Here is a 21,529-nt window from a genome sequence, read left to right on the forward strand (position 1 = left end):
TCAACATAAAACACTATTTGAAAACTATCGAAGCCTTTAAATTTTAATATTGATTTTTATTTAAAAATGTTTTAAAAGTGTTTTCAGACATCTACTATTGACAAATATGCATAGCCTCAAGTATCATATATAGAAAAATTACTATAAAACATGAGCAATTATACATACCATATTTTTTTCATATTCAATTTTAACATTTTCCGAATTTTTCACAAGTATCATTACGATAACATGGGTCTCCGTTTGATACCAATCGTGTTTTATTTTCGAAACAGATATCTAAAATTCGATACCTTTTAAGCTTCGATATTTTAAGGTTATAAACTTGCATTTCTAATACTATCAAATTAGGACATACTTTAGTACTTTCCATTTTATTGGTAGTATCATCAGTATCCATTATACTTCTATCAATGCTGAATTATACTCTATTAATGAAATATTAAATATATTTTATTATGAACTTCGACTTTTCAAACCTTTCCCGTAGATATTTGCCCCCGAGAACAGATATTTTCTCCTATTCACTCTCTTTTTCTTGTTTTTTTCTTATCTTAGTTCCTGCAAAAATGTATCAAAATTATAACCAACAGTAGTTCATATCGTAACGTCTAATCTGCTAAAATATTTACAAAGTGTACGTTACTAATAACAAAAAAGTAACTTCTTGAAGTCGAGTATCTTTACAAACATGCAAAGATCCAATGCTATTGCCAGAAAGAAAATGAGTGGGATCATCCGTCAATTTTGGATAAGGTAATTATTTAGTTTAGTTACACCAGCACAAATATGTATGAAATTATACTTATTCGACGCGTTTTTGCACGAAACGAAAGAATCTGCCAGAAAAAAGGGTCGCTCCGTGAAGTAAGTTATTAATCATCAAAGTTGACGACTTGACAAGTCAGGAAACCTGTCATACCGATGAAATGTTGCGATATAAGCATGCTTCGTGGTGTTAAATAAATTATTAGTTAACAACATACCTTGCGTAGGGACCTTTGCTAATTTTCACTGTTTTCATTTTAATATAAAAGAGATTCATCACATACACTTTAATAAGGTGAAGATTTAATACTTATATTTAATACCATGATTTAATACTATGAAGATATATAGTTTTGTAAATTTAAATATGATTTATATTTAAATTTTATATATTCAATTTTTATTTTGCTCTTGAAACTGAAATCTTTCGCCTTACTAAAGTATGTGTGATGAGTCTATCTTATACTAAAATTGAGACAGTGAAGATTAACATAGACCCCTACGCAAGGTGTGTCTGCTAAATAGATAAAAAATAATGAAGTAATTATCAATTCAGATAACAATATTTTAAATAAGTAAATTATAAGTTAACAACATATCTTACGTAGGGGCCTTTGCAAATTTTCATTGTTTTCATTTTAGTATAAAACAGACTCATCGCACACACTTTAGCAAGGCAAAGATTTAATGCTTATATTTATTTAACACCACGAAGCATGCTTATATCGCAACATCTCATCGGTATGACAGATTTCCTAACCTGTCAAGTCGTCAACTTTGACGACTAATAATTCACTACACGGGACAGAGCGATACTTTTTTCTGCCAGATTCTTTCGTTTTGTGCAAAAACGCGTCGAATAAGTGTAATTTCATCCATATTTGTGCTGGCGTAGCTAAATTAAATAATTACCCAAATAATTCTCGTATGAGAAGCGACTACTGGCGTATTTGATTTGCTGATTCGAGTCGACTTGGACACATCCCGCCAATCTTTTTTTTTCTCCTAATCTATTTTCTATCGCTGCACGACTGCACTAGCTTGCACTAGTTCTCTTTTTCTCTTTTTCATGAGATTTGGGGTGCGTTCAGAGAATATGCTGTCAGCGCTACCGAGTCATTCAATCCTTCTGTCTGTTCTTTATAGCTGAATGGGCAGTACTAGTTTGAGAAAGTTACGCACACTGAAATATGAGAATCTTGTATGTACGCATCATACGTTTCAATGTGTATGTAAATTTCTTGACTGATGCAGTCAGTTCATGTTAATAAGCGAACATCAATGTTTTTCAAATATCGATGATTTTGTCTATCCCTAACGTGCTCCTCGTAGCCTTAGTGAGAAAGAGAAGAAAGAGAACTAGTACAGCAGTAGAAAGCAGACCTATTACGTCTATGGGCTTTCGCACAAAGATTGTCGGAACTGTTTCGACAAAAATTGTAACACATAAGTCGCAGTCGAAAGCTAACGCACAAGGATTTGACGTAAACGTATATCTCATTCATCTCAGAAACGATGTGATGGATGCGATATACGTCATATCCTTGTGCATTGGCTTCCGACTTACATTGGCTGGTACTCATAGTAGGATTTTATATATAAGACTATTTTAAGTTCATCTTCAGATACTGCCTGGCTCATTTTATTGGCTGCAAAGCCAATCTGAAGATGAACTTAAGATGGTCCTAGATATAAGATCCGATTATCGGCCATTGACTTTGTTTACATGGCAACGTTCCGATTTAATAACTATCATAATTAGCGAACTTGTTGACATACATACGACGCTGAAATATTTTGTTAATAACTTTTGAATAGCTGGCCATCGACATCTAATATTTTATATTTGTACTTGGGCTCCTCCGCCCTATAAACTATTAAAGTTTAGTTTAGATTTGCGTGTCCCAATTCATGAGGTCCCCTTGTCAGTTTAATTCATTCTATTTGCACACGGCTGCTCCGTCAAAACTTTCTGGACACCTTATTATATATTCATATTCAATATTTTCGTGCGATATCGATGTTTAATTTACAGTGAATTCAAAAAATCTTCGTACACTTAAGAATTTTTATAGGAAATAGTTTATTTTTGTATGATAATTAATTGTAAACAAATAACTGTTTTTACGTCTGATAAAATCTCTCGTTCCTAACAATATACCAATAACTTAACCAATCCTAACAATATGTCAGAAACAAAACTTATAAATTTTGAAATGTTATAGTCGAAAATGATAAGATAACGAAAGAAAAATATAATGATTTAGTAATACACAAAAAATGTTTGTACAGCAATATGCTGGCTACAAATAAAACAAAATAAAAAAGACAAAACCAGATTAATATCTTGTAGGATAGCCTTTAGCTTTTATAACAGCTTACAGACGCCTGAGTATAGAATGAACCAATTTGGATGTTTCAGATGCTGTAATTGAATTTTACTCCTCTTGTAATGTTTTTTTAAGTTATCTTTATTTGAAATATATTTTTTTCTTATTTTCTAGGAGACTCCACACGTGTTCTATAAGATTTAAATCAGCTGATTGGAGAGATGTTTTCAGCTGATTAGATGTGTTATATAAGAGCCATAACTTAGTGTTGCTGGCTGTATGCTTGGAGTCATTATCCTGTTGAAATATAAAATTATTTTGGAGCCCCATTTTTTCGGCACTAGCAATGGAGATTGTTCTTCAAAATCTTTATATACATTTCGTGATCCATAGTACCATCGATGAAATGAATGTTTCTTACACCAACAGCACTCATGTAACCCCAAAGCAGCACAGAACCACCCTCTACGTGTTTTATAGTGGATATCAAGTTTTTCGGCTGAAGCTCGGTATTCTTCTGACGCCACACTTTTTGATTCCCGTCCGATCCAAATAGATTGAACTTGCTTTCATCTGTAAAACTGATTTTATTCCAAAATTCTAGGGGTCTTGTTTGATACTCATTAGCGAACTCTAAACGCTTCTTGCGTTTGGTTTCATTAATCCAGCACTTTTTCTGGCTACTTATCCATGATATCTCTCTTTGTACAGTATATTTATCATTGTATTTACAGAGACGACTTATCTCTTCAGTAATTCCGCAGCTATCAGGAGGGGAGGGAGGGGCATTAATTCTCCGGTGTTTTTTAATTTTGCGTATGATAAATCGTCTGTCAATGTCCGACAAGACTGATAGACGCTTGCTTCTTGCATTGTTTTTTATAGTTTTAATCTTGTCAAAACAATCAATAATATTCTGTCGAACGCGGTCTCTCAATCAGTTTTGATATTTGATTTAATAACTTGCATTGATTATGTAGTCTAATAATAATTTGTCTTTCCTCCGCGGTAGTCTTTCTTCTTGTTCGACTCATTTTCAGCAAATAGAGAACAATGACTGTGGGATTTCGCGTCAATATATAAAAAAAAAGATTAAACTGAACAAAGCCGAAATGTAAACAAACATACGAAGTATGTGTTCCTTACCTAAGATAAGTTTTTGTTACAGATATCATAGATGTACGAAGACTTTCTGCGCGTTACTAAATCATCATATTTCCTTGTTTTATCGTTTTTGATTACAACATTTTATAATTAATAAGTTTTGTTTCTGGTATATTGTTAGGAAAAAGAGACTTTATCATACGTAAGAACGATTGTTTGTTTACAACTCATTATCATACAGAAATAAACTATTTCCTATAAAAATTCTTAGTGTACGAAGACTTCTTGGATTTACTGTACATATGAAATGTTCTACACAAACATCGTAAAATATTTGATTTAATCTTAATTGCTTATAACTCGAAAACTATGGCGACTTCATTATTTACGTAGTAAGAAAGAAAGGAAGGAAGAGAGAGAGAGCGAGAGCGAAAGAGAGAGAGAGAGAGAGAGAGAGAGAGATACTCGAATTTATTTAATCTTCAGAATACATTATAAAATGTACTAAAATATTGTACCATGACACATTGTGACTAGGACACTAAACAAATATATATATATGTCTATATGTAATTTTTGTCGACAAGATCTTTGAAAGTGCCTTTTATCATGTATCTATAAAAACTATCATTTTGCACTCTTTCTTCCATTTTTTTGTAATTACGAGTAGATTCTATATCTGTATACTCGCCTTTATTATCGGTGAATATATGTAAAGTGAAAATAGCCATTCCTGCTGCGTATTTTCCGAATTTGGTAAAATGTTTGGATAATACTTCGTAAGGAAAAAGGATATTAGAATCGTAACCGCATCTTTCTAAACATTTAGATAATGTTTCGTAATATTCATCTATTAGTTGATCATAATATTTACTTCTCGTTTCCTGCGTACAGCAGCAAAAGAGCAAATAAACTATATCTAACACGGGTGACGCGTAACGACATATTTGAAAATCTAAGAAGCGTAAATCACACGGTTTTTTCTCCTGGGAACGCTCCTGCGATTTCTAAAACAATATACGATTAAAATTATATTAGATAATGCTATAGTGATGTAGAGTTAAGAATTATTTATTAATTAAATTGCATTTATTTACATCTTGAGTCAATTATCCGCGTTTCCTTCTTTTCGCTTTAGGTGGGAATCGTTAAGAAGAAAAAGTTGTTTTATTTTAAGGTAGTTGGTCCGTAAACTAATTTTTGAATACAAATTTTTTCAAATTTTAACAACATATTAATGGAAACACGATCTACATATACGAGGGCAGTCCGATAAGTACTTAGCCTACAAAAGGAAAACGAAAATTTTAATATTAATTATGAGGAGGTCATCGCCGCCACGAAGGCCTTTGCAGACTTCGAGAAAACGTATTTTTTAGATGGGTTAAAGAAGTTGGAGCATCGTTGGGTCAAGTGTATCGAGCTAAAAGGAGACTATGTTGAGAAATAAATCGCCACTTTTCCAAAATTTTCGTTTTTCTTTTGTAGGCTAAGTACTTATCGGACCGCCCTCGTATATAATTAGAAGAAAATTGACCACACCGAAGATAAAATTATTAGAATCAAAGTTAGCACTTTTTATATATATATTGCAGATACGAAACGGCTTTCCAAGCAGCAAGATAACTTCATTGTGGCTTCATTTTAAGGCCATTTCTCCTTCTATGACGTCAATCGATTAAATAATGATATAAAAAGACGCGATGCTTTTGGCGACATATTATCATTATATCTTTATTGTCCAATCAAATGATAAATGTTTTTATCCGATGAAATGCAGTTACCAATGAAACCTAATCGGAAAATTAGTTGACCCTTGACAAGTAAAATGGGGTACTGTTATTAGGTTTTTTAACTTTTTGATTCTTTACCACTTCTTTTCTATCCTAAGTATGCATAATTTTAATATAAGTGTGTCAATATACTAACATATATAATTTTAATGTACTTACATACTTACCTTAACTTTATTTCCTGTCTATCATTCTGATTCCACTAAAACTAACGCTCATACATTCACCGTACGTTATTAACTTTCCCACCACTTTATTGCGCATGTGCGAAAATCTAGGTTAATATCACATCACTAATGTACGTCTATCAGTACATATGATATATTTATAAACATATACCTAACATGAAGGCAGTTCCAGTTAAAAATATTATACTTCGAATTGCGAAAAATTATATTACTTTTTATGATTTTTTAAACATTATGCAAGTTCAATTGATTCTTTTATTATAGTGCCAAAGTTATATATTATAAATCGTATTTATAAACATTTAGTATAGATTTGTCGAATTTCTTCGTGTTATATTAATTATTTTTCTAATGGTTTGGTCACGGGCCAACTACCATAGGGGAATTAAAATGCGATGAAAAGAACTGCTATCTGTTGTAAAAGTTTTTAAGTTTTTTAAAGAGTTATCAAGATGATTTTTAACTTCTATATGAAACGTTTCCATTGAGAAATTTCACTTGAAATGTAATTCCCTACAACCATTTATGTTTAAAACACGTAAAGAAAAATTAGTTTGAAGGAGCAACTTAAGTGAATAATTTAGTATTTGATTAGGAAATGCTTTTAACATATTCGCTACCATAGTCCATGGGCGTGGTTAAGAAATTGCTAATATAGCTACTCTGTATTTTTATGTAATAGTATAAAACGTAATAGTATAAATTTTTTGTGCATATAGAAAGTAAACTTTTGTTGTCACATATGTAATATTGGTTTCTCGTGAGAGATCGGTGCGTTATACATGTGTGACGTTAGTAGCTAGTGCTTAAATAGATTTTACGTATTCCACATACCTGATCATATTTATAAAGTATATTGTTAGTCCAAGCGTCACCATGGTTTACAACGGCATAAGGCTCGGCAGCGTTTCCATCGATTACGTCATTCATGTTTCGTCTAATATTATCTGTGAATTGTTGATATCTCTCCAAATAATATTTCTTTTCATCTATTAAAGCCTATATATAGTAAATTGAAAGAGAAAATTACAAATATTGAATCTCGAAGAATACACGGATAAGATTTAACGATTAACGAAGCAGAATGTACCTTCCCAATGATGTTGCAAACGTTAATAATATACTCATCTCTTTCGTAATTTAATATTCGAGAGAATAATGGTTCCTTCATTTCTTTCAATTTGTTGAAGCTTATCGGATCGGCGGCGCGTGTGATAAAGCTGTATGCGTGAAATTCACCTAAGCATCGAAGTGCCAAAGAGACATGTGGATAATCCATGATTCTCAAACTCTTCATCGTGAATCCTTTGACCATTAGATTTTCTAGTATCAAAATCTGCAAAAATTAATCATCATTATAGTTTTCCATGCTTCCTGATTATATTGATTTTTATCGTTATTTGTTGTCGGTATTTACAGTAAAACATGAATCCAAAAAAGTAACTGCGTTGAGTCACCGTGAGTTGTTGAAATTTACGAGTGATTATATTGTTTACATTATGATTTTAATGATTGTTTAATGATTGTCCAACGCAATGAAATTCTGCCGCGTAATGACGCTTAAATTCAAAAGAGACATGCCACTTTCTTATCTGACAAGATAAAGTCTCATAAATTCGACTTATTCAGTGTATTTTAGAAAATTATATATCGATACGCATATAAAATCCTTTTATGAGTTAAAATATCAGACATATCTTATATCATATATCGTAATAAGTCAAGTTTTTCAATTAATATTAATTCATTGAAATGTATTTTCACGAGCAATTTAATTGCCGAATTTTTCACTCTGTCCGTATCCGCTGTGCGAATAAATACAGACAATACCGAAATTAATTAATTTAAATAATTATAGAAATAGATACGTCTTTTCGAAATAAAAATATCTATGTATCATATCTTGTTTAACTTATAGATTTTATAGAAACGATTTACAGCAACATTATGTAATGTGTGGTAAACAAGTACAAAAAGAACTGCAGTCCAAAAACGATTATCGGCTCAAAAATCGGCTGATTACCAGTTGTGACAAATAATTCATATTTTACGTTAACGATAATTTTTCCATATTTCCTCAAGCTTTTAACTTCGCCTGGAAAATATCTTCTCACATTCCTTTGTTATTTACCTCTTTTCCGGGCTCGTTATTAGCGCCATAAAACGTGGGAAATAAGTCGGCGATTCCACCGTGTTTCTTTAAAGTTTCCTTAAAAATAGGCAATATCTCTTGATAGAAGAATATTTCTCGTTCGTACAGATTGATAGATTGCGTAACATCTGTCGACGTATCGAGCCTTGGTGTTTTTAAAATAACATGAACACTCTTGGCCTTGCCATTTTCAATACCTTCGATTTTTACGCGATAAACAAGTCCAACGAAATTGTCACCCTTGTTGCAAGCCTTGGTTATATAAAATTCAGGATCCTTCAGATTTAAATCTCTTACGTATGTTCGTAGATAATCGAGCAACTGTTCGTCCAAGACAATCTTTTCCTCTGCCATTTTTTTACGCCTATTCGTTAATATTTTTAACGTTGTAATGTTATTTTCGTTAAATTAATAATGTTTAAATCACTCTATATATTGTATATCGTTAACGCGTGTGGCGGGAAAGATAAAATTCCGTTCATGAGAACTCTCACTGGTGCACGATGATTACTGCTCACATCGCACAGAAGCGTCGCTTTTATTACTTGACTATCTCATACGTCATATTGTGAGTCATTGTTGTGTAATGATACAAAGATCAAAGAATCTCATTATGACTGACTTACGATCATTTTCGCTCCAATTCAATTGGCGACTGTATTATCAAAACTGAAGATCGGTTCTCAACTAGTCTGAAATTAATATTTATTTGAAATTAAACGGAGGATTACTGTTCTAATCTGTAACTTTAAGTTGAGAAAATGCATATAGATTTTGATAACTTTTATTAAAGCGCGTCTGTCTCCCGCAATGGGACATCGTCGATTCATTGGATATTCCTTTAAATGATGTTCTTCTCGAAGAATTGAACAAATAATCACATTATTACATATATGTTAGCATTATTTTACTCGCGCACTCTTGTCAAAGAGATTGCTCACCTTCTGGTGTTACATCTGGAACGAAAGGCTTGCAAATACAGCATGTCGCTTATATTCGCTTTTTTACATTAAATGCGTAACAGAGAAAGGAAGAAAAAGAGAGGCGTGGCGTGATACTGATACACCATTTCTCCAATTAAAATGCCTTTGCCTGTTTCGAAAAACGGTATTTTCTATGATAGCCACTGTCTAAGACAATATAACACGTAGAGAACGGCAAATCGCGCGAGGGTTTTCTGATTGACTGATTACGCGTTTTAAATTCTTCTGACCTTGTTCGGAACATTCTTGAAGACTCGTGACAAGAAACATAAGTATGTAAATTCAGGATTGATTAAAAATATATTTTCTCGAGAAATTTTCTCGATAAATCATGAAGTATCGACCTCTTACATAGTTTTATCTTTCACTTCTTCTTATATCTCTAATTATATCGCAGCGATAAAATGCGTTAGTGAGGAGAAAAATCTATCGTATAGCAGGAAATCGATTTGAAGGACAAACGTTGAACAGTCAGTATATTTATCTCATAATTGATTCCATACTCGGTAATAATCTTTTACGTCTCCGTTAGCTGAAGCGCTCGCCATGCGTGGACCCTATATAATTTACGAATCTACCAACTTGTACTAGCTTGTACTTACGTAATCGTGACTTTCATACGTTGCACTTTCGTTTTCGAAAGTGTGATGTAGCCACTATTTAGATGATGGAATTCGATGAGATCAAAACTAAATATTACGAAAAGACTTGAAAGCCATTGTTGCATTGTGCAAAAATAAGAAAAAGGAAAATCTAAATAGAACTTGACGTTTCTTAGGGCCATTCACATCGATTTGACTCATTTAATGAGACTGAGCGATACAAGCGATCGACATCATCGAGACGCGATATATCCTTTGGGTTATCTTACAAGCAGATTTTCGAGGGCTCTTATTTTCTTCCCAATTTTGATTGCTCAACAATCGAGAGTACATAATTGCGGAGACTGTAATATAGCGAGCACGGATATTTCAAGGCGATACAACCATTCCCCGACTGCTGTTGCGGTTCGTGATTTGGCCTTACTCCAATATCCTCGCTATAAATGAACAGACTTCGCCTGCAGCTTTCAATGTTGCTCATTCTCCTTTAATAATCCGCTCGAACACAAATAAATGGCGTAACATTCGATCGGTTCGATTGCATTAGGTCAATGATGTTCTGTCTGATATAACGTTATTTACGTTAATTCGAGAACTTCTCTATTTTTTCCTTTTCATTTGCTCTCACCGATATAACGTGTGCCCCTTCAATCGACTCGAACTTTAGCGCTGTCCCTTCGTTTTCTTTGCTTTCTCTCGTTACCTTTATCTTCGTAGCACGATCTTTGGAATTCTGATACATTCGATACGCATTGTTGATCACGGCATTCCATGAGGCGGCCGTTATTTATTAGCTGCTACGGAAAAATCTTCGTCTTATGCAATTTTTCGTCGAAACGCTCTCACGGCTAGTCATCGTCGTGTTTCTCTCTTCACATATACATACCAATGGCCTCATTGTAAATATAGACCGTACGCCAATTATTTCTATCATGTGAATGACAATATGTTAAAACGTTTATTAGCAAACTCTGGTAAGAAATTAACGGATAAACTCGAAACAAAGTCGATGAAGTTATTCGGGCCACCCGACACTAAACCAATGTTCTTCGTTAAACGATGAGTTTAACGAGAGACAATTTACTCTTTGTCGGGCACAATATTTAGTGAAGAAAATTGCATATTATCATTGACTATAGAGTATTATTAAATAAATCAAGCTATTCGTAGCTTTATCACGCCTTTGATCATTCAGAGGCGAACTTTCAAAAAATTTTGAAGCGAACGTAAAGAAGAAAATTGTCACCTTATCAGACAGAACATAAATGTTTTCTTTTTTCCTTTCGTCGTAATCAATCAATCGCGACGGGAATGAAATTTCGATGCGAACGAACGGGCATATTTCCTGAATGAAAATTCATAATTGGACGGCGGACTGTTCGCGGCAGTCTCCTTTCATTCGGGACAGGAGGGGAAAGACAGTAACACTCTCGGTTTCGTTTCTGCAAAGGTTTCCGTCGCAACTCGTTGCGCACGGTCTATGCGGCAGTTGCGGGAAAGGTTCCCCGATTCCTGGCCGGCCACCCTACCCTTTCACCGCCTTCACCGCCACCTGTACAGGCCAAGCGAGACTGGACTTGGACGGGAATGGGACCAGGAGAAGACTGTAGGCCGAGTTAAAAAGGAATGGAACTGACAGAAAGAGCGGGAGGGGAAAGAGCGAGGGGGGAGGAAGGTTCCGAGCGGTTGTCGCGAGCGACTGTCTTGAGCTCGCGTTCGGCGCGCGGGCACTTAAATGTGAAAGTAAGTCTCTTACAGTTGACTGAAACTGCGTGCTCTCGGTTATCCGCGACCGACCGACCGACCGACCGACGGATCGACCGACCGACCGACCGTCCAATCGACCGGCCATCCAACTAACCAGCCAAACAACCAATCGACGTGCCATGCCACAGCGTGTTTCGCCCGTTCCGTGGGATGTAACATACCTGTATTCGCGCTCCGACCTAGTGGTATCCGTTTTATAGCCGCTGTAGACACGCTGTAAAAAATACGAACATCGAAACTCATTACTTTTCACGCATCCGCTATAGTCTACTTCGTCGCGAGTTCATTCACCCACGGCACGTATGATATCCACGAAAAATTACTTCCTTTTCTTTTCTCATCAACATCTCATCTGTAACTGATCTTGGATATCGATTTGGACAACAGGACTTGTCTGACAAATTCTAATTGATTTTGGATACCGATTTGAATCACGGGACAACTTGTCGCATCATCGAGGGATTTAATCGACAGGAAGGAGAGGAAGGATGTAACGACGAATTTGTAAGAAAAACGGAAGGAAAGTCGAAAAAAAATAAACGAAGAAAAAGCAGAATACGAGTGCGAGATATTTGAAATTATATGTGGATAATCAGTGCTTCAATCAAATAGTGAGAAAATTTAGTGTTCTGAGCGTAATAGAGCTCAATTGAACGCTCTTTTACAAACGATTTATCGTATTAGATAATCGTTTCCTCGATTATATTCTGCTTAAAAAAAAGAAAAAGTGGATAAAAAAAGAAAGAAAAAGTGAACGTAACGACGAATCTGTAAGAAGAAGGAAAGGAAAGCCGAGAGAAAATAAACGAGGAAAAGGCAGATAACAGCGAGATATTTGAAATTATATAAATCGATTAATCGATTAGCGCTGGGAATCAAATAGTGAGAAAAATCAGCATCACGAATGTAATAAAGATCAAGAATTGAACGCTTATCTACAAACGATGAATTGTGTTTGATAATCGTTCTCTCGATATTCTGCTTAAAGAAAAAAGATAAGGGAAGAAAGAAAAAGAGTAGAAGTACGCGCCAGTAACGATATTATCTTCCGCTTCAAACTCCTTCGGACAAGTGTGATTGATGTGCGTAGAAAGTTGTCTGTATGCTTAATATATAACGTAAATTACGTGTTTGTGTGTGTGTATTCTCGTTTATTTTCAAGGTGCAAAGATCGTTCCGACTTGCGTGGCTATTTGTTAATGCATTCTTGATGTAATATCACATTTCTTCGATGTATGTGACAAATTGTATACGTTTGGCTTGTGAAGAATTTTAGATGCGATTAATTGAACTTTTCGCTTGTGAAGTTATTATGCGCAAGTAAATTTAATAAAATTCACGATATAAGCGAATTTGAATTGCTATTTTATCGGACGCGTCGGTAACATTATGTGAGAAATTGAAATGTGTTCATGACGGGACTGAGTGAATAAGTACACGGAAATTACGACAAAATTAAATGTATATACACGCGTGCAACGAGGACAGACAAAAAGGAAGGGAGAAAAGCGGAAAGTGCATCTCAAATATTTATTTTTGCGATAGATTCGTTTGATTGCAAATCGGTATTATCCGTATTATCTAGTATTCACATAATTATGCACCGTTCACGTCGTTGGATATAGTTGCTCGATCGACGTTGCTTTCATCGAATTCGACAGGACACTTCGTAATTATGAGACAAACGGTGCTCATTATCGTGTGCTTTTTGGGCTTTGTCTTAGCGGGAAGTCCGAGATTACCACGAACATCCGCCGACCAGCGTGGCACGCGTGCGAACCAGAATGTTACCAGCGCTACGCTATCGTCATCTTCTCGTAATTTGCAACGAAACAGGTAAATATCGCTTTTCCAATCCCTTCCTTATTCTTTTCTATTCTCAAAAAATAGAAATACAAGATGAACCGTAATAACAGATTTCTCTAGATGACGAGAGGCCAGTTGTATGTTAAATGCTGCTCGACGTTACGTAAACGAATCGATTATACTCCCAAAGATTGCCAATACACCGCTTACTTTCCACTTAGTTTGCGAACGTCACATGATATTATCATTATGTTAATATAATATTAAATATGATATGCATATTTAACAGCGATGATTGAGCTATGCACGTTAGCTGGACTTGGAAAATTATTAATTATCATTGTGAGCTTTTTCCAATATAATTTGATATTAAATAGGCTAATTCTCCAGTGATAAACGGATGACTTTATACAATTACAAAAGTTGGAGAAACGTAAAGAGGCGTAACCGATTGTTTTTATTATTGTATAAATTTGTTTAATTAACGATACTGACGGAACATTAAAACATTCGAAGTTTACGATGAATATCTTTTATTGTTGTAGAGAACAATATCTCTTCAATGTCTTCGAAGTAATAGTATCAACTTTGGAATCCAAGCTACAGCGAATTGAGAATTTAGACAAGGCGGTAGAGCATCTGATGAGAAGAGTGGAAGCTCTAGATTCACGTGTAAATGATAACATCGACAAGACAGATGCGGTTATTACGAAACTGAGAACGTTAGATCTGAAACTCTTCAATGCATATCCGATTATGTCATCGGAAGCCATTCATACGGCGAGCGTTACTGAAAATAAGAGCGGAAGTTATACCGAAAGTAGTAAGTGTACGATACATATAAAGCTTTTTATACCTTTACGAAGCTACTTTCTTGTCTAATCATTCTTTTTTCGATGCGCGACTTATAGAAATCACTATATCGATCTACTTATAACACACCGAGCATACAAGAGCGCAAAAATCTTGTTTATTTTATAATCATGAATTTACATTCCTTCATGCGTTTTATTCTCGAAATCGTACTATTTACTCTACGTTGCAGCTCCGACAATACGTGTGATCCATCATGATCGCAGCGAACGCGCTCCGGAAACGTTAGGCGAGAAATTGGTGTCTCTGGACCAGAAAGTTTCCGATATCGACCATAAGCTAGTTAATCTTAAGAATCAACTCGATAACAATTTCTTACAAAATGACGATATAAATGCCGAGGCAAGCGAGAAGAAGCCTGTTAGTATGAGTGTAATTGAGATTACTAAAGCTATGAGTAACGAAGTAATGAACCATATGACGATCGAAATCGAGAATCTCAGGCAAGCGACAGGTAGTATGGATCGGAAACTCCAGTTCCACATGAATTTGGTATCCGACAATCTCGGGGCAGTATACAACATGGTTTCCGATGTGCACGAAGCTATCGTTGACAAACATTCCGGAAACGATCGGCAAATTCTTAACTTAACGACGACCGAAGCTCCGATAAAGCAAAGTAAAATCGATCGCCTCGTCGAACAAATGTATCCGATGCTCACTGTTTCGGAAAAAATGGATGAAGTCTGGAACGTAGTGGTAAGTCTCTAATCAAACAAGCGTAATATCGATTAATGTAGCTAGTTTATTCACAATAATTTATATTTATAAGAATTTTTACACATGATTTCACAATATTAGATGGGCACGAAAAATTCAGTGGACGACCTATTGCCAAAGTCCGACGAGTTGCTTACTCAAACACAGAGACAGGAAAGAGCGATCAGCGAGATTCACGCAGATTTACGATCAAAAACAAATAAGATTATTGAAAATTTAGAAGGCGTTGAAAGCCGCTTAAGAAAGCAAGAAGATGATGTGGCCACTCTCTCGCAACGCCCAATACCAGCCGAATTATTACTGGATCCAACGATTGATCGACTTGTCGAATATGACCCAAACAGGTTGAAATCTAAATTTTAATCATTCAACTAAGTAATGCGCAAGCATGTCTCAAGTGATTAAGCTATAAGTGACTTAGAATCAGCTAAAATATATAACGGTTTGCATTTGATGTTTTGATATTTTCTTTAAAATTTACCGGCTTAACTTTAAAAGGCTATTTACTTCCGATTTTGATGAAATTTTACAGATATGTAGTATTTACTAGATGTAGTCGAAACTACTAGTACGGAAATGTCTAGTCTCTGAGAAATTTAAATTTTAATTATTTGACACTTATGACTTCGACTATATTTAGTTAGTACTACGTATCTATAAAATTTCATCAAAATTGGAAGTGGATAGCCTTTTAAAATCTTATCAAATCGCGAAACATAATATCCAGTTTAATGCGATCGGAAAAATCGTAATGTTATTTGTTTTAAGATATATCAGTGTAACTGAGGATTTTGCAACGGAGATACCTACAACGTCTATGCTGCCGACTGCTACACCGCCTTTGTCAACAACGACGTCGATATCGTCAGTTGCTTCGCCTTCGAACAATCCTACCAGTTCCACGACTCCCATGACAGCAACATCATCAAACACGCTCAGATCAAATAGTAGAAATCGCGGAGTCATCTTTCCAAGCGTGAAAAACAAACCGAGTCTAGCGAATTCCAGTTTTACCAGCGATATATTGATTAATTACAAAGATGTCAAGGTATTTAGATTATTCGTATGATTTCTTCGTGTATCGTCTTCAATCATTTAAAACATTTCAACAGATTTTTTTCATTTCCATTATTTCGCGAGTTTATTTGAACAAGAAAAAAATATTTTGATAATATTTGTGTGTCTCCATCTTTTACCGTTACTTTCTGTATAAAGTATAATATCGTTCATTTAGGGTTATTCTTGCGTGGATTTATTAAATGCTGGAATGAGAGATAACGGAGTCTACTATCTTCAAATACGCGGCACGACATATTGGTTTCTTAAAGTTTTTTGCGAACAGGAAATCGCTGATGGTGGTTGGACGGTGAGTTTATTATCATCGAATGGCATACTATCTCTATGAATTTTTGAGAAATCATGAGATATTGATACTACTCCTACGATTTCTTGAGAAATCATGAGATATTGAAATCAATGAAAATACGGCAGTGTTCGTCGATTCATACAAACATGCCTCATATGTTATTTATTTAAAATTAATTTCTATTTACAGATTATTCAAAGAAGAGATGATTTTGGAGAGCCAAGAGAGAATTTTAATAGAGACTGGGCGGATTATAAAAATGGATTCGGAGATCCTGCTAAAGAATTTTGGTTAGGCAATGAAAACATATATATGTTGACAAATAATGAAGATTACATGCTCAGAGTTGAACTTGAAGACTTCGAAGGTAACAAAAGGTATATATATAAAATATAGATCGATTATCGCGATACTCGCTGTTTTATATTGTTCTAACTATTATTATAAAGAGTATTATGTAGCAAGTGCGTTTAAGGGGACATTGGACCTTTAAACACGCGAAAACATCGATGAGGTCGAAGTCACTTGTTACGAGGGTTGCTACTTATATTTCTGGCCTAATAATGAAAAAACAAATATTTATGATCGAAATTGGTTTTATTGTTTTTCAAAATATTCTCCATGATGATCAATACACTTTTGTTTGAACCAATTTTCGAAGCACTTTTCCCACTCCGATTGAGGTAACTGCAAAACATGCGTTTTGAATGCATCAACCGCTTCTTCGGGTGTCGAAAATCGTTGACCACGTAATTTATTTTTGATGTGCGGGAAAAAAGTCATTGGGTGCCAAATCAGGGCTGTACGGCGGATGACCCATCAATTCGATGTTTTGGCCGGTCAAAAATTCCTTTGTTTGACCCGATGTGTGAGAGCCGCGATGAAGAATGATTCGCCTTCTTCTTCTGCTTTTCTCGAATTTCTCCGATGACTTCTGGCAAACAAATGGTTGTGTATCATTCCAAATTAACCGTCCTACGGTGCTCTAACGCCACTGTCGCCACGTGACCGGTAATGCCGAAGAAACCATTTGCTTCGACGTGCTTCTTCCGCAAACAACTTTTGTTGGATTTGACTCGTCTTAGAAGACCCATACAGTCGATTGCTGTTTTGTTTCGGGCCCATATGCATAGATCCATGATTCGTCACCTGTATAGATGTTATACACAGCCTTTGATTGAACGTATTTTTTCAACATTTCCTTGCACCAATCAACACGAGTCTTCTTTTGAGCGTTTGTCAGATTATGCGGGATCCAACGCGAACAAATCTTTTTTTACGGACAAATGTTCATGCAATATCTTATTAATGCTTGTCATACTAATGCCCAAAGATGCCTCAATCTCACGGTATGTCACATGACGATCTTGCTTTATCAGTTCACGCACAGCATCGATATTTTCTGGCACAACAACCGATTTTGGACGACCTTCACGTCCTGGAGCGAACGTCGGCCACGATTGAATTCGTTATACCAGTTTTTTACAGTGCTGTAGGATGTACTCCTTTCTCATTGTATAAAGAATTAAGTTCACCGATGCACTCTTGTCTTGATAATCCACGTCGAAAGTTATGAAAAATAATCGCACGAAAATGTTTACGAGTTAATTCCATTTTTTGTCCATGAATTTTTCAATTCACTGTAAACAACACAAACCGCGCTCAAATGACAATGTGTTCTTATGTTCAACAATGTCAAGTTTCCAATGACAACGTCAGATGGCGCCTAGCAACATTTACTGCTACCAAGGCCAGAAATAAAAATAGCTACCTACGTACAAATTACTCAATAAATATAAATAAATTGACGTTTTAATAATAGTTTATATATGGCTTTGAGAAACGAATGAGATATTAAAAGTTGCAAAAAAGCTTGTTTTTTATAAAATATGCAGCAATGAAGAATGAGTTCTTTCTCTAGTTTTTCCACTCCAATTTTGCAATCCTATCGTAAAATTTTGAAAAGCTGCAAGCGGTATTCTCCTTTTGAATAAATTCGTTATCGATTAAACCTCCGAAACAGAAGAAATAACATTTATTGAAAGATTGACACTTCAAAAACCATATTGCTTCGAAATCTGTTGTCTTTTTGTTTTATTTTTTAATAAATAAAATAAATGCCATTTTTGTAGAGTACTGCTTTAGGTTTGGTTTGTAGAGAATTTAATTGGAAACATTAAAAAAAATTGTTTCGATATCTCTTTTTTTCTTTTTGTTCTTGAGAAATTATAATGAAATTGATGAAAAACATAGTTTCGAGAAAATACGTTCAAAGTTTCACAACCGATTTTCAACGTAATAAAATGTATGACCTGATTCTAAATTGCCCAAAATTATAAAATGTAGTATCCAAAACGTTTTGCAATATCAGATTCTCGTTATCCATTGTTATCTATTGATAACAGAGAAATCGATCTTCTTCCACAAAAAAAGCTCTTGCTTTGCGTGCAGCGCGCCTGGTTTAATTCTTCGCACATATTAACAACTTTTTCACCCGAAAATCGGTATTTAAATTATTTAATACGTTTAAATATCTTTTACATTCGTCATTAAACATCGTTGCACTTAAGGCTTCGTAACAATCAGCCAAGAACTCTGTGTTGACAATAGCGAATCACAAAGTTCAGAACAACAAAAGAATGAACAAATAGAGTGCATCCATCAAGTGTTACAAATGCTTCGAAGCATTTTTTCTTCTCATTTATTTCTGGGCCCGAATAAAGGAAGAAAAAAAGGAAAAATGCTTCAAAACATTTGTAGCGCTTGCTTGACCGCACTTACAGATATGCATGAAGAGTGGCGTGTTGACAACGAAATTTTGTGTTATGTGCCATTTCCATATTATTTATTTGTGCAGGTATGACATATGTAAAAATGGACGAAAACTAAGATTAATTCTGGAATTTTATACGTAGGATCATATTTTCCATTCCTTTTAATAACCATGAGATCGTGTTTTCTTACAAAAGGAAAAGGAGAATTTTTGTCCATCTTCACAAGTGTCTTCAAGCGATCTCAAGTATTGTTTTATCAAACCATCTCTTTATTTGCAAATGGCATGCAATGTTTCTCAATATGTCATTTCTCGCCTATCACCAATATGGCCGCGGATACTCCGGAGCCTTAAATATACAGTTATTTGCACAATTTCTAGCCCGGAGAAATTATGCTTAGAAGCAATCTTCCATACTAATGAGTGGAAATCTTCGTTCGCATTCTGTGTAAAATTTCCTAAACATTTCTCAAGAAGTTCGACATATTTGTAATATAGAATGCTGGTATAGTGAAATTTTTGTTTTACGAGATATATCGAAAATTTTGAGCACACGTCTCTTTCATTTTTCAGCTGCCAATATCATAATTTTCAATATTTTTAAGTTCAACAAACGGCAAAACACTGCTAAAAGACTGTCCTATAAGAAATCGTTAAAATCCAAAAATTGATTTTTTGGTCATTTCAAAGGTCTAATGTCCCCTTAATCTTGCACTTTTCAAATTGACGGTAAGCTGCGTGAATATAAGTTTAAAATTAATTTAGAGTACCCAATATATTATAACTATAACAGTTTATCTTTCTAGGTATGCCCAATATTCGCACTTCAAGATTTATTCAGAAGGAGAGTATTACAAATTGGAAATAGATGGTTACGAAGGAAATGCTGGAGATTCATTAAACGATCCTTGGTACGGATCAAACAACAGTCCGTTCTCCACGTACAATAGGTAAAATTATTTGTGTGCATATAATCTATAATAACAATAATAACATATATATTCTTGCATTGTGATAATAACGCGATAAAAGTATTTATGCTGCAAGTATGTATATACTTTCCATCAAGTACAGAATTATGCGAAATATTTATATTTTTTAGAGATAACGATAGATCATCGTTGAACTGCGCTTCGATGCTCAAAGGTGGCTGGTGGTGGAAGTCTTGCGGACGTGGTTTGAATGGACTTTATTTGAACGATCCACAAGATCTTACCGCACGACAAGGTATTTTTATCATTATATAAAGTAAACATTATCGAAGAAATTTATCGTTCGAAATTGACAAAAATATGATAAAAGATTAAGATAAGAAATAAATGAAGATTATAGATCTTGATAAAACTTGATTCTTATGTTTTTCTCGCACAAATCAACGAAAAAATTAAAATAAAAGTATCTATGCCTGGACACGTACTAACTGTGGATATTTTTGTTGTTTAGCTCTTTAAATACAAATATTTAATCATTAAACTTAAAATATTTGTATATATTCAATATGTATGTATATATATATGTATATATATATAATGTATATGTAAAAAAAAATATATATATACATACATATTGAATATGTATATATATATAATGTATATGTAAAAAAAATATATATATACATACATATTGAATATAATATATATATATATATATAAATAAATAAATAAATAAATAAATAATAAATAAATAAATAAATAAACATATATATATATATATATACACTTTAAATAAGAAGTTTCAACATAAAAAAAAATATATATTTTTTTATGTTGAAAATTCTTATATATATATTTTTTTTTATGTTGAAAGTTCTTATTTAAAGACCAGAACAACAAAAATGTGTCCAGACTTAGGTACATGTTCAAGCATTGGTATTTTTGCTTTATATACTTGAGAATTAAGTTTTCAAATTGTATTAATGAGTAATAGAATTATATTATTGTTAAAGGTATCGTATGGTTCCGATGGAGAGGCTGGGATTATACCTTAAAACGTGCATTAATGATGATTAAACCGAAAGGTCCAACTACAATGACAACGACAACAATGTAAATATTGGAACTGCGTGAAGTTTGAAATGTTAACTTAATCGAAACTTTTTACAATAATCAAATAACAATCTTGCACATAATATTCGAAATATTGCAAAAATATATGGACACCATTAATGTGGACTCAAAACACTTATTTTTTCTCCATTATTCCCCAACTTCTGCATTTATAATTAATTTAAGAGAGTTCATGATTTAAATCTCTTCTTTATGTTTGAAATTATAAAATGTAGAGTAAATAAAAAATGTAGAGGAG

General features: G+C 34.1%; 3 protein-coding genes across 8 annotated transcripts in view; 1 reads left to right on the forward strand and 2 right to left on the reverse strand.

Annotated features, from left to right (window-relative positions):
* Nucleotides 1–1,916, reverse strand: part of LOC106751492 (protein SGT1 homolog) — a 4,925-nt gene extending 3,009 nt beyond the window's left edge. Inside the window, exons 1-4 of one of the 3 annotated variants that reach the window (XM_014632405.1) lie at nt 1,681–1,916; nt 647–707; nt 359–561; nt 169–279 (exon numbers count right to left, since the gene is read on the reverse strand). In XM_014632405.1, coding sequence (XP_014487891.1) covers nt 169–279; nt 359–400 — 153 coding nt within the window. In that variant the 5' untranslated portion in view covers nt 401–561; nt 647–707; nt 1,681–1,916. Of the gene's footprint in view, nt 1–168; nt 280–358; nt 562–632; nt 708–1,680 lie in introns of all 3 variants that reach the window. The other 2 variants (XM_014632393.1, XM_014632397.1) reach the window with 2 other exon arrangements.
* Nucleotides 1,917–4,652: 2,736 nt separating this feature from the next.
* Nucleotides 4,653–8,854, reverse strand: LOC106751483. The gene is made up of 4 exons (XM_014632383.1): nt 8,315–8,854; nt 7,274–7,519; nt 7,018–7,182; nt 4,653–5,209 (listed from the first exon to the last, which is right to left on the reverse strand). The coding sequence occupies exons 1-4, from the start codon at nt 8,687–8,689 to the stop codon at nt 4,766–4,768; spliced, it is 1,230 nt and encodes a 409-aa protein (XP_014487869.1). The 5' UTR covers nt 8,690–8,854; the 3' UTR covers nt 4,653–4,765.
* A 2,553-nt stretch (nt 8,855–11,407) lies between these two features.
* LOC106751114 (angiopoietin-4) lies at nt 11,408–21,516 on the forward strand. 4 transcript variants are annotated; one of them, XM_014631907.1, is made up of 11 exons: nt 11,408–11,663; nt 12,075–13,523; nt 14,039–14,316; nt 14,539–15,065; nt 15,168–15,430; nt 15,855–16,134; nt 16,321–16,452; nt 16,642–16,829; nt 20,032–20,175; nt 20,328–20,452; nt 21,171–21,274. In XM_014631907.1, exons 2-11 carry the CDS (start codon nt 13,363–13,365, stop codon nt 21,272–21,274), a joined length of 2,202 nt encoding a protein of 733 aa, XP_014487393.1. In that variant the 5' UTR covers nt 11,408–11,663; nt 12,075–13,362. The 4 variants fall into 4 exon arrangements, with proteins under 4 accessions (XP_014487393.1, XP_014487418.1, XP_014487400.1 ...); XM_014631932.1 differs by having other exon boundaries at nt 11,561–11,663; nt 13,412–13,523; nt 21,171–21,516; XM_014631914.1 differs by lacking the exon at nt 11,408–11,663 and having other exon boundaries at nt 11,674–12,769; nt 13,313–13,523.
* The last annotated feature ends 13 nt before the right edge of the window (nt 21,517–21,529 follow it).

This window comes from Dinoponera quadriceps, unplaced genomic scaffold (genome assembly GCF_001313825.1).
Source record: "Dinoponera quadriceps isolate SergipeBrazil2010 unplaced genomic scaffold, ASM131382v1 scaffold46, whole genome shotgun sequence".
In the NCBI taxonomy this organism is placed as follows: domain Eukaryota; kingdom Metazoa; phylum Arthropoda; class Insecta; order Hymenoptera; family Formicidae; genus Dinoponera; species Dinoponera quadriceps.

Coding starts and splice junctions, on each gene's coding strand:
- LOC106751483 (XM_014632383.1), bottom strand. CDS start 8,689: ATGGCAGAGGAAAAGATTGTCTTGGACGAACAGTTGCTCGATTATCTA. Junction 7,183..7,273: donor TTTGCAACATCATTGGGAAG/GTACATTCTGCT, acceptor TACTATATATAG/GCTTTAATAGATGAAAAGAA. Junction 5,210..7,017: donor TACTTTATAAATATGATCAG/GTATGTGGAATA, acceptor ATATTGTTTTAG/AAATCGCAGGAGCGTTCCCA.
- LOC106751114 (XM_014631907.1), top strand. CDS start 13,363: ATGAGACAAACGGTGCTCATTATCGTGTGCTTTTTGGGCTTTGTCTTA. Junction 15,431..15,854: donor GTCGAATATGACCCAAACAG/GTTGAAATCTAA, acceptor ATTTGTTTTAAG/ATATATCAGTGTAACTGAGG. Junction 20,453..21,170: donor AGATCTTACCGCACGACAAG/GTATTTTTATCA, acceptor TTATTGTTAAAG/GTATCGTATGGTTCCGATGG.